At 36.9% G+C, this 17,638-nt stretch overlaps 1 protein-coding gene across 1 annotated transcript; it reads right to left on the bottom strand.

Moving 5' to 3' along the window:
• Positions 1-5,811: 5,811 nt before the first annotated feature.
• LOC121868533 (probable inactive 1-aminocyclopropane-1-carboxylate synthase-like protein 2) lies at positions 5,812-15,388 on the bottom strand. Its single transcript, XM_042369227.1, has 10 exons — positions 15,080-15,388; positions 12,986-13,186; positions 12,389-12,553; positions 11,805-11,965; positions 11,347-11,482; positions 10,825-10,966; positions 10,079-10,255; positions 8,642-8,761; positions 7,960-8,058; positions 5,812-7,811 (listed from the first exon to the last, which is right to left on the bottom strand). The coding sequence occupies exons 1-9, from the start codon at positions 15,344-15,346 to the stop codon at positions 7,994-7,996; spliced, it is 1,434 nt and encodes a 477-aa protein (XP_042225161.1). The 5' UTR covers positions 15,347-15,388; the 3' UTR covers positions 5,812-7,811; positions 7,960-7,993.
• Between the last annotated feature and the right edge of the window lie 2,250 nt (positions 15,389-17,638).

Below are 17,638 nucleotides of genomic sequence, written 5' to 3'. Positions count from 1 at the left end.
CACACTGTCTTCCTGGACACTCCCACCTCACCAGCTATCTTTGCCATTGCTTTACCAGCCTGCCATACCCCAATGAGTATTGCTTGATTGGCAATGTATATATTATATGTATCACCCAAACACATCCACAATGATGAATGCCAAGCAGTAGAAATACTGTATGCAACTACAATTGTTAAGTCCCGGGCACTCCTTGGTAAAGCTTAACTCTGCAATATCCATATTATTTTATCAAATGTTTAGTCTCTTCTGCAAATATGAAAGTTTCTTACTATATTTCTTTAGTAAAGATGGACTTGAAAACATGCATCTAGTTTATTCATAGCATTCCAAGAATTACAAAGACATTCTATCAAATATTAATGTCCATCTTCTGAGGAAGCTTAGTAGAGGTCCACAAACATTTTAAGAAACATGACTACAGTACAAATTACAACATAATGAGAGCATGTGCCTGAGGTATTAAGGGGATAAATTAATTACAAAAACACCAAAATTGCACCTTGGAAACCCATAGTTGGCGAGTATTTAGTATTGAAAAATGTTATTTAGATATTCCAAGCATCCTTACAGCCACTAATTACCCCGCAATCGAATTGTGGACCATAGATTTGGAATCGGCATGCTCAGGAGTATCTATACTGTACTGAGATCTTCAATAAAATAAAATTTTGGCCAAAATTGCCAAGATCGAAATATACTTTCATCTTGGAATTGGAATTAAAGGAAGTTTAACTAATTAAGTACTTCCAGAATAACACATTAACACCAAAACCACACCTCGGAAACCCACAGTTAGCGAGTAATTAGCAATGGAAAATGTCATTAAAATCTTCCAAGCGTCAATACGGCCACAATCGAATCGTGGACCACAGATTTGGAATATAATCTTTTCTCTCAGAATTGAAATTTAAGTGATTAATGAATCATATGGCATTAGCAATAAAAATGTTAAAAGTAGTGCCCCTGTTGTGAAAGTATTAAATGGGTTACCGGCAATGATGGAAAGAACTATGACACTTCTAACAACTTACAATATAGATAATAGTGATTCTTTAGTATAATTATTTTACTTTACTATACTGTACAGTGATATCCCTTAAGCTGGAATAATTGATGCTAAGCTATTCTGGGTATGGAGATGAATTTCACATCCCTTGAATTTTTTCAGGTACTGGGTTAAGTTTTACATGTCTAAACCACTCATGTTGTACAGACAGACACTGAGCTGTATTAATTTATGCAAAACAATTGTACACATAAAATATATTGAAAATAAACAAAATATATTACTGTATACACTACAGTATACTGTCCTTACCAGCAGATGCTGTCGTCTTGGGCCTGTGATGCAGACAGACCAAGTGGTGATGATATGATGCCTTTGTCCTGTACCATCCACTAAGCAGGTGTTACTGTCACTCTTCTCTTGCTCCACGAAGGAGGGTTTGTACATGCACTGCATACAATACAGTACCCACACCTTTAAACACAAGCCTACAGTAGGCATACACTGTCCACTCTACTATATACAGGTATCCCTTTCTATAAGAATGGGTTAAGTTCCTGAAAAACTACTCGTTAGGTGAATTTTCATATACGTACTGTAATTAATACAAGAACGTATGAGAAAAATAGGGTTCAGTTCTCAAACAACCTACCTTACTGATACAAAGTACACAACTACTATAATTTACTACATAATACACTACACTAAAAACAATAATAAAATACTATTTAGATGAAAATATGCAGCTACAACCATTACGGAGAAGCTAAATGAAAGTTTAACGGCTACCATTTGGATAGACAATGGCTGTGACACGAGTGGCCACCCTCAAGCCTCGCCATAACAACCCAGCCCAGCTGGGGACACCGCCCCTCCCAACCCTTAGTAAGAAAAATAATTACTATACAGTACTTCAACATAAAAATAATCAATTGTTTATGAGAAAATGTTAGATAATTAATATGTAAAACTAAACTTGAAGTTATGAAGATGTGCAATTACAATGAGACTAATGATGGATGCAACCTATTTGAACCTTGACTAATCTACATATCCACATCATCTCCACTAAACATCCACATTATCTCCACTAAACATCCACACCATCTCCACTCCACAACCACATCATCTCACACTACACAACTTGGGAGTCACTCAAACAAATGTACGTCGGGACTTGAAAACCTTGAAGAAGTTTTGAGGGGAGACTTGTGGTTGTCCGAGCTTGCCCGTCCACTCGAGATTTTGTCTGTGATGGAATGAGAAAGTGTCCAGGACCGACCCTCTGTTCAAGAATTGCAGGGTTCAAGAGATAACAGGGGATGTGTTGGGGAGGGTTTACTGTACAACCTGCATTTCTTTTATATCTTTTGTTGGCCACACTATTATCAACCAACATTAACCAAGAATAGTCAGGCCAGATTATAACTTGAAATCATCCTGCTCTCTCACCTTCTACCGTGCCTCTCCCTCCCCCCCTTCACCTCACACGTCCTTCCTCCCTCCTACTTTACACTTTCCTACATCTTACGAACTTTCTAATAAATATAGTTCTATTTTAATGATAAGAAAAACAAAAACATTCACTTACCACCTCAGAGTAAACTGCCAGCAACGTTGATCAGGAATTAGCACCACCAACTGAGCAGATCAAGTCTCAGCACCAGCAACACACAGGCTTATCAGTGGCCACCAACATATAGAGTAGATCATAAGCTCAGCAACAGACACAGAAAGAAGATTTAAAAGACTCATAACCAATGTCCATAATCTGGAGAGGGAGTTTAGGAGTTAATTCACAGATAGAGGTATAATGATACAGGGGTCAGAGCCTAGATAGAGAGAGTTCGTCTAACCAGGTGTCATGTTATTACTCAGTGGGTGGGAAGTCTTCTCTGGCTGTCTTCCACTTACTTTGTAAACATGCTTGTCCAATTATAAACGTGTACAACAATTTTACTGAATAAACAACATCACCATCATCATCCTCTACAGTATGAGTGCAAATTTCTTCATCAGCTGAGTAACAATTTTTTTTTTTACGGGGATTAGCCCACCCGGGCACAGGTCACTGACCCACATCGGGGCCTGGGGGCGAAAATGTAATAATAATAATAATAATAATAATAATAATAATAATAATAATAATAATAATAATAATAATAATAATAATAATAATTCAGATAAGTAAAATAAACAAAATAAAAATAATAAATAATGATAAAAATAATAATAATAATACTGCAATAATAATAATAATAATAATAACACTGCAATAATAATAATAAAGAACCATAAAGAAAAAATAAAATAAGATCAAGAGTGAGAAGCAATATACTGTATATGTATGTTGTGTTGTCAATGTTAAGAGAAACAATTGAGACCCTGCAATTGTGTGTAAATGAGGCAGAAAGTCAGACCAGCAACCTGGGACTTGGTCACAATTTATGTGATGCCCTTTTGCAGCAGGGTCTACCATTAGACAACACATTATGCTTCCAATATCTTCCCAGGCGGTAGTACCTCCCTGTTTGGTAGCTGCCTGCTACCTACTACCTATTACATGGCGCCCAGTTGGCCGAACTCTCTCATCTATGGCTCTGACATGGGTCGAAACAGTGTTATATGGCAGTGAAACATTATAGGCAGTTAAAGAGGACGACTTAAGTAGACTCGAGTGAGCTGAAATGAGAATGGCGAGGTGGATGTGCAATGTGACACTGAAAGACAGAGGAAGCACTGTTCAGAGCTAAGAGGGTGGCTGGGTATGAATGTACAGTATAGTATTGACGAAGTTCTCCGTAAAGGGAGGCTGAGATGGCTTGGGCATGTGGAGAAAATGGTTGATTGATTGATTGGGTAAAATATCTGGCATAGCAGCCTGTGGCTATTTGATGCCAAAAATGAAAATCGTAATTTAAAACTATGATATAAATATTTAGATTAAAATAAAATAAAATAACGGTACTCATCTAAAAATCACACGCGGTTAAGTACCGTACGCCTATTGCGATTAAAAATGCAAAAAGTCCATAATCAGTGCTGAACTTCTTCCACTGAGCACCTTTGAGATGGAGAAGGAACCATCCCCATGCTGGCACTCGGCCTGAAAACGACTCTAGTCAAAATGACTGGGACACTACCAGCAAGTGTACCACATTCAGTGGCACCAGGCAGTCACCACAATAGGGCTGTGGTCCTCTGGCCATAAAGAAACTGTGGGTGAAGTAAGTGCGGCCAACATGTAGATGGATAAGGGCAGTCTCAGAGTGGCGGGGCAACCGAGGATATTTCCACGGATTGATTGATTACATCCTGGCTTATTCCCACAGACAGATCTTCGTCGTGATCGCTCACAACTTGTTGGGTATGGATAAATTATCTCACTGTAGCTGCCAGGAGGCCCAGATGGCTGACCTGACTGTGAGGAAGAAATCTCTGTGAGGAGGGGAGCACAAAGGAGAATGACAAGAGGCAGCAGAGGTGGTCACCTTATCAGCCCATTTGTTTCCTAGTACGCTTAGGATAATAATAAACAATAAAAGATATACAAATTTACTACATCATGATAACAATAACTTGAACAAAAAATCAAGTGAACAATCACCTGTTATTGAAATTGCAAACTATTATATTATAAAAATAACTCATCCCATCTTTTTTAGGATATAATTTCGTAAAAGCATGGAATTGAAGGGCTATCACACATTATATTTGGTCAATTACAGTTCCTCGGGGCGATGAGGACAGCGTGTATTGCTGTACTGTGCCTTGCTTCTTAGTCCCATCATCGTAAAGTTTTCATTAATTTTTTTAACTTATACTTTTACTGTGTTACTACCTTGATAAAATATCTCACTACCCATAGAAAAGCTCTAGTTATCTTTCAAGTGTTTACCCTCATAATACTGTCAGGTTTTAATTAGAGAGCACCTTGGCCTTCATTCTTTTTTATCTAGGTGAAACATTAACCCTTTTGACCCAGAAAATTGAAATAGAAACCATTTTTGTAGGTAAGACTGATCTCTCCTTATGTGACTCTTGATTATGTGGGATTTCCTATACAGTGACCCCTCGGTTAACAAACTCAATCCGTTCCAGAAGGTCGTTCGTTAACCGAAAAGGTCGTTAACAGAAACCATTGTTTCAATGGGTTTTTGGGTAATTGGTTCCAGCTCACCGAAAATTTCCTAAATTCAACAAAAATGGTAGAAAAGTTCATTTACTTTGAGGTGTGTATGTAGAAGGCTCCTGGATGATGATGATGGGAATTACAATGGGGGTGGAGGAGAAGGAAGAAGAGAAGGCATTGGGGTGGAAGAGAAGTCACCCCATGGCACCATTTCACCCATAAAATTTTAGTTCTCTTGGTGTATTTCAAGATTATTTTCTTTAAATCAACACTGTACTGCATTATATATTGTCAATATGTAAAATATATTTCAAAATGACCAATAATTTGCTTGGAAACACAGAAAAAAACGTTTAGTTGAAGAGAGTCTCAAGCAAGATGTTACCTCCAGTGAAAACAGAGAGACTAACGCCTGTTTGCTGTGTTAAGAGGCTGGATGCTGCGCTTTAAACTAGTCACTTTACCTTCAATTATGTTCAATAATTGTTAAAATGACTAAAAAATTGAATATTAAACTTTTAAAATTATTGAATAGAATAAACTTCTTGATATTTACTAAAATAGTTAGGAATTTAAGCCCTAGAACCGATTAATGTATTGGCGGACTGATACTAAAGCTGGTTGCCCGGCCAGTGCAAGCGAAAACATGTTGAGGTCGGTTCGTAAGAAATTCGTTAACCGAATTGAAGATCCTTATGGAAGGCAGTTCGTTAACCGAAATTTCGTTAACCGAGGCGTTCGTTAAACGAGGGGTCACTGTAGTGGGTTCTTGGAAATAGTGGTACTTTGTTATTGGTGGTTATGGCCTTAAAGTCCATCTAATTTAGGGGAGGATCTTACCTAAAAGTGGCTCCCCTATGTATGACCACCGCTTTTAATATAAAGAACCAGAATTTTTGAATGCGCACTTAATTTTGACCAAGGTCGGACATGTTGACACCACATGAAAAAAAAAAGATTGGGTCATGACAACAGCTCCTGGGTGTGCCGTGGAATGTTGGTAGGGGTGTTTGTTGGTGCACCATTTCTTTGTTAGCAAACCAGAACAATGCCAGGTACCACCAGTTAGTGCCTTATATTTTGAGTTCCTCACAAGGTCCATTTCATCCATGTTGCAGGTCAGTCTTTAGCTTGTAAAATAAATGAATTCATCACACGACTGGTCTCAAAGAATAAGTAGACTTAAAGATTCAAGTAGATTTCCTCTCTACTGTATTCTTCAGGTCAAAAGGGTTAAATTGCTTTCTGATACACATTCTTTGAAGCATTTTCTTTGATACAGAGACTTGCAATATCCCTGGGAGGTGGAGAGTGCTGGTGCAGAGTTTCAAAGCATTCTATTATGTCATCAGCGAGAAAAACTTGTTCACAAATGGATTTTGAGTTTTTTTAAATTCCAGATGATGTGCATTATTCCTTGGAGGTGGAGAGTGCTGGTGCAAGTTTCCAAAGCAAAAAAATGAGCCTTTTGACAGAGGCTGATGGACTTAGGAACAAAAGGAGGTGACAGTAGGTTCCATAAGCCCGACAGACTGTTGTGGCAGTAGGGATACAGCACACTGAATGTTAAGGCTTCAGTACACTAGGAAGCAGAGTGGCTGGCACTACACTCAATTTCATTAATCCAACTATAAAGTTGGGTACAGTACCTAGCCACAGATGGATGAATTGGGGCTGCCCTTGGTGTAAATCTGTAACTCTGACAGGAGTGTTGTATACACTTGGTTGCATGCAGCAAGACCTTGGCTTATTCACTCATAGTTTTATTCATATGGTAGATCATTATCTGCTATGAAAAACTTAGATGAACAGTACAGTACTGTACTTTTTAAAATCTGTCATACAGTATATACTGTATAGAGTCTTGTCTCTCATAAATTATTTAATCGTAGTTACTAGCCTTTTAATGAACTAACAGACCTTGGTTGTTGAAGCAGTCATAACATCATAACATCAATGTTCCAATGCAGATTGCATTAAACATAATAATACTCATTAGAATTAATCTTTTATAACTATATAAATATACAGCATTTTTGGGACCGAATGGACAGTTTTTCACTTGGTGGTGATGTACAAAGGCCAATAAGTGATATTTTGTAATCTGAATTGATAGTTGTAAAACATGAATTGAAAAATACAGCAACAGATGATGTAGGAGACATACTTTGAGTTTGAGCATTCACTTTGATGAGTGTCCGAGTGAGTGCTCGCACTCGAAGTATATGTCTCCTAAGTAATTTTTTGCTATACTTGTCACTTCATGTTTTACAACTATCAATTCATAATGCAAAATACCATTTGTTATCCTTTGTACACCCCCAAAAATGCTGTAGTGCAAGAAAAAACAAAAACAGTGAATAATTTGAATGAATTACATATTGTACCTGTAAAACATTTCAAACCCTTTTGATACAGTGTGCAATCAAATGTGTAAGAACCACAATGCAAAAAGACACTCAATACACTTTACATTTTTCAAACAAATAGAGACCATTCTGTCAATATGACCAACCAATATTCTTTACCTTTTACCATTTTAAAGATGTGCTCATGTAGGATTGACAGGCTGGCCATGCAGATTTTTTAACGTTGAACATTAACCCCCTTCCCGAAATGGCAGGACCATGGGATAGCACCGCCCACACCCCAGACAGTTCACTGGACCACCTGGGGAAAACTCATCTTTATCCTCAATAAGAAACACCGACAGATATCCAAATAACCTCCCTAGTACCCTACATAACTTAAAAGTGATCCTTGGGAGCTTATTCAGGATGTCAATCTACTTACCGGATATTGAAAATCAACTACGTACTTGTTATAGTAAATCATTCAGTTTGTGATGATTACTATGAAGAATCTGACTCGATATTCTTCTTCCAAACATATAAAACAACTTCAATCCTCGACAGTCCTGTAAGAAAGCACATATAAAATTATACATGTGCTGTACCTTAAAATACAGTAATTAGATTAGTTTCCCTTGTGTATAAACATAAATGGAAGCAGTTATGTAGCACCCAGCCTCCTATATTAAGTGCACAGGCACAAATGCAGTCAAATGTTAAAGAATTTGTTTCTATCACTGCCTTTTAGAACAACAGTATCTAAAACAGCTTCTGAAGTACAGTATAACGGAAGACCACAAATCAATGTTCCTCTGCTATCTTATACAAAACATCTACAGTAGGAAGCTAACTATATGAAGGTCATTTGGCTGCTCAAACAAAGTAGCTTAAGCAGATCACACACTTGTTCATACTAACTATTAATTCACATACACATTATTCTGGCATGGCATAGTGACTTTTCTTCATAATAACATTTGGTGTGTGTTCTTAATCTGGAGTGTGTCTTTTTAATCCAAGTTTTAGGCCAACATACAGATCCATCCATACACATTATAACTCTCCATCTAAAACTAAGTGGTATGGTAAACACGTCCTGAAAAATTACTTATACAGTCAATGAAGACCTATCATGTATGTTTGTCTCACCTTCTTCTAATTCTTCGTCAGGCACCGCAAATATAATCCTAAACCAGCCAGGGTTGACACAGTATAACTTCTTGCCTGGTAGTATACACACACCTCCATCTACCAGAGCCATGAACAGAGCTGTGGATGAAGATCAGTGACAAATAATGTTAACCTTGTAAACATATTTTTATATGGTGTATGATTTCCTTTTATAACTCATGAAATATAACAAGACTATAAACACCAAGACACTGACAAAAAAAATGAGTGTGATTCAAGAGCAAAGAACAAAATAACACTTATAAAATATACTAAATACAGATAAAATAACCAATATTCCTTATATACAGTGGTCCCTCGGTTAACAAGCGCCTCGGTTAACGAGATTTCGGTTAACGATTTACCTTCCATAAGATTCTTAACTTCGGTTAACGACCAATCCCTCGATTAACGAGTTTTTTACGAGCCGACTTCAACATGTTTTCGCTTGCATTTGGCGGTCCACCAGCTGTAGTATTAGTCCGCCAATACAGTACAGTAATCGGTTTTAGGGCTTAAATTCCTTACTATTTTAGTAAATATCAAGAAGTTTATACTATTCAATAATTTTAATAGTTAAATATAATTTTTTTAGTCATTTTAACAATTATTGAACATAATTGAAGGTAAAGAAACTAGTTTCTGGCGTGCCATCCAGCCTGTTAACACACCAGACAGGCGTTAGTCTCTCTCTGTTTTCAGTGGAGGTAACATCTTGCTTGAGACTCTCTTCAACTAAACGCTTTTTTTGTGTTTCGAAGCAAATTATTGGTCATTTTGAAATATATTTTACATATTGACAATATATAATGCAGTGCAGTGCTGATTTAAAGAGAATAATCTTGAAATACACCAAGAGAACTAAAATTTTATGGGTGAAATGGTGCCATGGGGTGACTTCTCTTCCACCCCAATGCCTTCTCCTCCACCCCCATTCTAATTCCCATCATCATCATCATCCAGGAGCCTTCTACATACACACCTCAAAGTAAGTGAACTTTTCTACCTTTTTTGTTGAATTTAGGCAATTTTCGGTGAGCTGGAACCAATTACCCAAAAACCCATTGAAACAATGGTTTCGGTTAACGAGTTTTCGGTTAACGAGCAACCTGCTGGAACGGATTGTGCTCGTTGACCAAGGGACCACTGTACAAACAATATATTGTATACCTCTCAGTAATATGAAAATAATGAATTCAGCTACAGTGTTTGTGTACTTCCTTTTATTACAATCCAATTTCTAGGAATTAACTGTTTTATAAAGTTTGGGACGGCATTACAAAGACCTTTAAAAGAATCTTGCAATACAGGCAATATTGTATACCGGTACTAGAGTTCATATACATAGAAATCATATCTTGAATAGTAAGCTCCCTTATCAAAATATAGGGCAGTACAGTATCAGTGTTAACTCACCCATCTCACGTTCTTCAGTACACGGCTGCAAGTAGGCCTGCAGGTTAGCCCAGACATAAAGGCCACCCTGACCTTTGCAGACCGCAATCTCCATCTCCTGTAGACGTTGGCAGATCTTGTGGTGTGCTTTAGCTAGCCTCTCCTGATTAGTAGGAAGGTAGAAACCATCACACCATTCTGTACATACAAATTATACCAGGATTTAGGTAGTGGCAAATGACCCTGTGGTATTGCTGGTTAAATTATATACAGTACAGTATATCATTCATCATAATGTCATAAACTAAAAATAATGATAGAATTATTATTTTTTTCTTAAATACTTTGAAATGTTTTTTATTAGCTGTTTGGAAGATGATCTTTTATTTATTAAATCCCGAAATCACTTTATTTACATGACTTCTATTGAGTGGAAAGGTAACACATCAGATGACAGTGTGTTTATAGATTAACAGATGCTAATTCCATTATGTTTACAAAGTCTGACTATCTCTGATTTCTATACCATCTCAGTCTTCAAGAAATGTACAGAAATCTGGCTTTTTCTATGTCTTTGTCAGCCTCCAGCCATTATATTCATTGAATTTAAAAGCATATAATTTTAGTCTTAATTATGGTATACTAACATAAACAATATTCATGACAGTTTTACTTATAATATACAGTATTTCATGAGTCTTGTACATTATTTCATGACAGTTACAGTATTTTCTAAACCTACAATATACAGCAAAATTATGTCTTACCTTCGTCATTAATGATAGTTGCTGCAGCATGCTGAATAACTTGAGGGCAGGAGTGGTAATGAGACAGAGTTGTGACACACGACAGAACCCATGGGTTGAGACTGTGAATTACTCCCAGACGGAACCCAGGAATTGAGAAGTCCTAAAGGAAAACCTAACTATTAATTATGACTACCATCTTTATCTAATGATTACACATAGATTAAACACCATGGCTTATTTCATTAAAGTTATCAGATAACAGTATTGCATTTTTTGTACAAGAGAGAGCATTTTTCCCCATACAGTACTTGCAAGCCATTTACTACTATGATGTAAGGTGGCCCATACACACACATTTAAACATCTCAGTCTTGCTTTCTGTTCATTCTTGTACTTAGTAAAGTATATAAATCCTCCATAAGGTGCCATGTTCTCTGACAATGGAAAGACCTAGTACCCAGTATGACAAATCCCCAGCAGGTGACCAACTCCCTAGCCTAACTAAGATCTATAAAAAATACAAATTGAGTTTTTGCTTACCTTACTGAACCCCCAAAGAACATGTGTACGTTGTGGATCAGGCAGAGACTCAAAGCCAAGGACACTGTTGAACTTTATCTCCTTGTTGTATATTGAAAAGGCATAAATCTCATCAATAATCACGTGGACCTCATGCCTGAAATATCACAAGACTAAATAACTGTTTGTACCTATTGAGAATGAAATTTGACGACTTATGGACCTTTATGAATAGAAATATGCTGTGAATTGATTATTTATTCTTCAGTTACCCAAGGCAAGACTAGTGAAATGACAATACTGATGAGCTGAACTTATAATGAAATCTCAAACCAAAACCTAATACAGTAAGCCCTCTCAATAGCAAACTTCTCAATTACAGATATTCTCAATACCAGAATCCTCCCAATAATGGACAGGACTTGTAAGGATTAAATCTGGTATTGGGAGGGTTTACCGTACTGGCAACAATGACTTACTGAGCACATATTTCCATGATGCTCCTTAATTGTGCAGTAGAGTAAATGTGGCCAAGAGGGTTGTGAGGATGAAGGAGGACACACGCACGCACACATCGGCCCTCACTCTCTGTCTTCTCGATCAGTTTTTCTAAGTCTTTAACATTCAGAGCAAAGTCGTCCTAATTAGAAAGAAGAGAATTTTTATCTATAGTGAAATAATGAAACAATATAAGAATGTGTCTGGTATCATTCATAAGTCTGTGGTTCGGTCTTTAGGTATTAACATTATGGGGTGATATCTTCTGCTTCATAATAATTTCTGATGGAACCTGACATCTAAGCTTTAAATGAGCTTGTGTGACCTGAACAGTGATTTTATGAGTTGATTGCCATACATAGAATAATTAATCTTTAGTACTTGGCTATATTTCAGTAAGATATCCTTGAGTTCCTGTATCCCATGATCAACTCTAAACAGACGATTGACAGAGAGGAACACAGGTCACGCAATAGACACACACTGTACTATATATCAGAACCTTGGCCTTAAATACCCCTGTATACCAACTTTATATAACCCAGGAAATAAATCATTAACTTACCTCTTGACTGCAGACAAGTGGTATTACAGTGGCTGCTGAACGGTCATGAAAGTTTGTATAGATGCGACCATACACAGGGGTAGGGGTAATGACCACATCGTCGGGATCACAAAGAGTGTGGGAGAGTGCGTCTAAACAGGCCGTTATCCCATTCATCACAATTAACTAGGGAGAGTTCGGTAATTAACAAAATAAAGGTGATATCGAATCCTTAAATAAATTACTGTGTCAATATTATCATTTAAGTACTCAATATTAAGTTCTTGTTCCCTTTATTGTGCCCTTTACACATACACACACACACAAACACCACTCATTGCAAACATTACAATCAAGTAAAATTCCTATAATATATATGAATTTTCAGAAACTATGATACCTGTATTATTATTATTGGAACACAAAGTGAGATAGGTACTGATTTTGTCTAGCTAAATTACCATGTTATAATCAATAGTAAAACTATATCACTTGACAATTGATATACAACTACAGTTATAATAGGTAGATTTAAATATGTAACGTACTTGTATATATTTGATGAAAATATATCCAACTCTTATTCCTCTCTATTAAATTATCACCTTTGTGTCTTACATTATCAGGGTTGATCGAATTCTGTGGTTTATGGTGGCGGGTTAGTAGTTTTGCTATGGCTGTCCGTAACTCAGGAATACCGTTAGTGTCGGAGTAGTATTGGTGTTTAGCTGTAAGAGTGAGTGCATCAGCCATGTTCAGCCTTGCTAATACTTCTTCTTCCATGAGCCGGTTGACAGCCTGGGCCAAGTTGATTATTCCCTGGAAAAAAAATGTTTCACATACAATATAGTTAATTTATGATAATAAACAATACCTTAAATGAAACTGAGCAAATTTTAATATACCTTGTATATACTGTGACACTAGGCCGCCACTCTCACACGTAAAGGAAGGCCAGAAAGACGTGACTGACATTCTCATTTGTCAACATCCATTTATTCAATTTATGCATTCAAGTTGTAAATGTTTAGTACTACGTTGCTCCCTTTCCACAAGTCCCAGGGATTTCTAGATTGGGATTACCCCCGTCTTATAATGCAAGTGGTAACATGCTTATCTACCATTACTGTGTCATGGGTTTGAGGAATGGTCCACCGGGCACACGTGAGATGGGCAGCAAATAACAAACAAACAAACAAAGAAAACGCCTGAAAGACTCGTAAGCTGATGTGATGAAATGATATAATTTATACAAACAGCATACGTATATCACGAATCATCAGCACGCCCACCCCAGCTAATCTATTTACGATGTTTATTTAGTCATTATCAACTACAGTAATCTATTTCAATATTATTTGTTTGAGGAGAGATTTATACATCGGTCAGCGGGGATGTGGGAGATAAGTGGTGGCGCGGACTTCCACCCCTAATATCACATCAGACTATAAATCTAGAGATAAGATGCTATGAAAACTATTCCCAGGCATGGAGTGACATGGCCACATCTGATACTACTGTCAGACCACTAACGCAAAAACTATAAAAAATAAGTTCAAATATCTACAGCGTTATAAATACAATATGGATAATTACAGTATCGATCTCCATGCCACACTACAGTATGTTTGATGTACAGTAAATCACCCTAGATATTAATGCGCGTTCCCTACTCTCTATAAGGATAATCTATATCTTGTTCTACGTAAGGTAAAGATGTGTGAATCCTACGTTATTACTTACTGTATAGCAAAGCATGCAAACACCGGTTATTTATCTCAAGAACGCTGCAACTAAGTCATGAATAACTTACATACAATAAATATTTATACAGGAAATATACCGTATACCAAGTAAGCACATTTTGTTTATTTTTGCTTTAAGAATAGTTAAGAGTTTATATTAATATTAAGGTAGTGTTATATTATTATTATTATTAATTACTGTACAGAACGCACTATCAGTTTATACCGAATTATCAGCCTGAGAATATGCGACTGAGACCTAAATACTTTTATACATCAAATTATCGAAACTAAAATAAAAGGTAAATTATTAATATTAGTTTACACGGTTATTATAATTAGACAAATATACCTTTGGGTTAAAAACGCAATTAAAACAATCTCTCGGGTGATTCTGTATATAGCAACAGGTAACAAGTCTAGAAACTGTAGAGAAGCGAGTTTGAATGTGTGTTGTATGTCAGTATAAAACAAACCCTCATAATATTGTTATCTGTAACGTGTGCTTGGGATGGGCTCATTAAAAATTGTAGTCATTTCATAAGATATCGGTTTAAGGAGTTACATGAATATTTAAACACGATTATACATCTTACCCAACATATAAAACACATCTCAGAAATATTAATAGTGATAGTGTTAAATGTAATGACAGGAACAATAGAAAAATAGACATACAATATACATGAGCAATTTCAAGAGGATATTATATCAAATATTTATATATATTTTTATTATTATACTCGACTTCTTCAAAAACAGCAAAAAAATCGACTTAATTATACCTAAAAAATAAGGCTAGCGCTTTATCATGCCATTGGCGGGAAAATATAATGCTCATAAAATTCTTGATGAAAAGCACTTGTGAAAAACGATACTGGAATACTTTCATCTACACTATAAATATCTCAGTTTCCAGAGAGCAATCAATATTTATGAGTAGTGGTGGTGACGGAAATTAACTCACCTTAGGGTTGGTAAGTTTATCGTATAAGTTGGCTTGAATCATCTTGGTGTAATTTGAGGAAAATGTCGGGAAGGCTAGCGTTTGATGAGCTCTCTGGGAAATCATCCTGGGTGGGGGAAGCTCGTTCATCTCACTGTGATTTTGGGAGTGTGTGTCAGTCTGGGTGGCCATGGTGGTAGTAGTGGTGTGTAGTGAGGTGTTCATTCCTTCCTCAGTGCTGGGTGTTGGTCCCTCACCACCACCACTACCACACATGTGACTCAACATCACATTTGACCACCTTATCCACCAAGGAAAATTTATTTCTTCATTTATACAGCTTTCTGTACAAATAAAATCCCGTCAATACTCACGTTAATTAAATTATATATTTCATTTTTATTGAAGGTGTTGTTATAAACTGCCTCTCTACGTGGGAATAAATGGCAAGAATAATAATTTTAGGCATCTCTGTCTCCATCGAGCTGACAGTCAGTTGCCGCCGTTCAGTTTTTATCACAATTATCGGGCCATTGACATTAATTTCCATGTACTCTAGGAGTTTTAGAAATATTTATCATTAATTGGTAATACATCATTTCAGAGTACATGTATATATAATGGTTAAATGATTGTTAATTCGAGCTGTGTGTTTTTTGTACTTGTATTTTCATAAGGTATTTTCCGCTGATGGCCAGCTGCAACAAGTCACACCAATTATTATTTGTTGTGATTCGTATAATTCCATTTTGTTCATAGGTGTTGTAATCCATCTAATGCTTCACACAATTTGATTATCACGTGGATCAAGTCTGAACACTGTATCATGTCCCAAACTCAAAATAAAAAGGAAATCAACGTGTTTCAAATATGATGCTTGCAGCTGAGAAAAACTCGCCCAGCCGCATTGTTGGGGGGTTAATATACTAACAAGGGAGTCCCTGCCCTCACCACCACACCTCTGGCATACGAGTCCCTGCCCTCACCACCACACCTCTGGCATACGAGTCCCTGCCCTCAGCACCACACCTCTAAGGGAGTGCATGAGAAGGCATACGAGTCCCTGCCCCCTGCACCACCACACCTCTGCATACGAGTACCCACACCTCTCATGAGAAGGCATACGAGTCCCTGCCCTCACCACCACACCTCTGCTAATACCTTCTCTATAAACTAATGAAAATGAACATAAATCGAAATCCACCATGAAACATTAATTTAAAGCAAATATTTAACCCAGCTGAATAAAATCGATTATCGTTTGTCTGAATAAAGTACCTAAATGCGACATTACTTTTAGGGTTAATTAGTTGACTGTTAATGCCACGAACACACACACATATATACACCTTTCATTTGACGTCTAAGTCACATACTATGACAAAATTCAACAGGACATAAGAATTGCGTATTTTTTTACTGATTAATTCAATTGTGAGAAACAGGCCCAGATTATGGGGAGGTCGTACCGGGCACACGCCCAGGGCCCCCCACATCTAGGGCTCCCCACAACATTGTAAAAAAAAAAAAAAGTTTTAAAAACCTTTACCACAGAGCGATAAACAAGTGGAGCAGAGTGCCTAACACTCGCTGTGCACCACTTACCTTAACTCCATCAGGCTGCCACAAATATTTCCTACTAAAACTCATGTTTGGTGAACTGATATAACTTATTTAACACAGAGATTTTAATAAAAAATAATAAAAACGCTGTATAAATAAGTGAACACTACACCACACAAACTCCAAGATCCAAAACTAATTCTTAAATCAGCAGTAAATTCGCTGGTTTCCTTGAAATGTTCCGTTGAAAGAAAGCGAGCCAGTTTTGACGCCTATGAGGAAAAAACAAAAGATCTGGCAAGAAGCACCGAGTTTGTCCATTCAGGTCGTAGAGGCGATCAAACGTACGGATCTCAGTCCAAGAGACAATTTCCAAACAAAATGCTTCCTCACAGTCATTGATCACCAACCCGGTAGTGGTGTCCCTAAACAAAAGGATTTCTTCATACACGTTTGTAAAGGATCGCTTCGGTTTTTTAAGCAATCTGGAAACCATGTCAGCCAATGCCATTCGTTCTGCTTCAGAAAATCTTCTGCAAACTTATGGAAAGATATTGATGAAAACATCTCCAATGAAATGATTCAATTCTCGTCTCTGGTAAAGTTGTATGCAAAAGCCGCGGATGAGTCTAATGAGCCGTTTTATTACAGAATTATAAAGGAAACTGATGGCTTACAATCAGCATTTCCAAATGTAGAAACGGTTTTGAGGATATATCTGGTGTTAATGGTCTCTACCGGGGAGCATTCCTTCACAAAAATGCATTTTTTGAGACACACTGTATATAGCATTGACAACATCATGCCACACATAAACGAACTTGTAGCTATGAAATGAACATCTCAAACCAAGTATAATGTGATAAAGGAGTGGAGTTTTATACACACGGTACTACACTACATATGTGAACAATATAAAGTACATTTAACCTATCTTGCAATTGGAAAGCTAGTATATTTTAGGTTAAATTTGGATGGGTTAGGATAGCTTTGGTCTGGGTAGGTTGTGTTAGGGTA

Source organism: Homarus americanus, unplaced genomic scaffold (genome assembly GCF_018991925.1).
Source record: "Homarus americanus isolate GMGI-L3 unplaced genomic scaffold, GMGI_Hamer_2.0 scaffold59495, whole genome shotgun sequence".
NCBI lineage: Eukaryota > Metazoa > Arthropoda > Malacostraca > Decapoda > Nephropidae > Homarus > Homarus americanus.
This window is presented reverse-complemented; position numbering and strand designations above follow the sequence as displayed.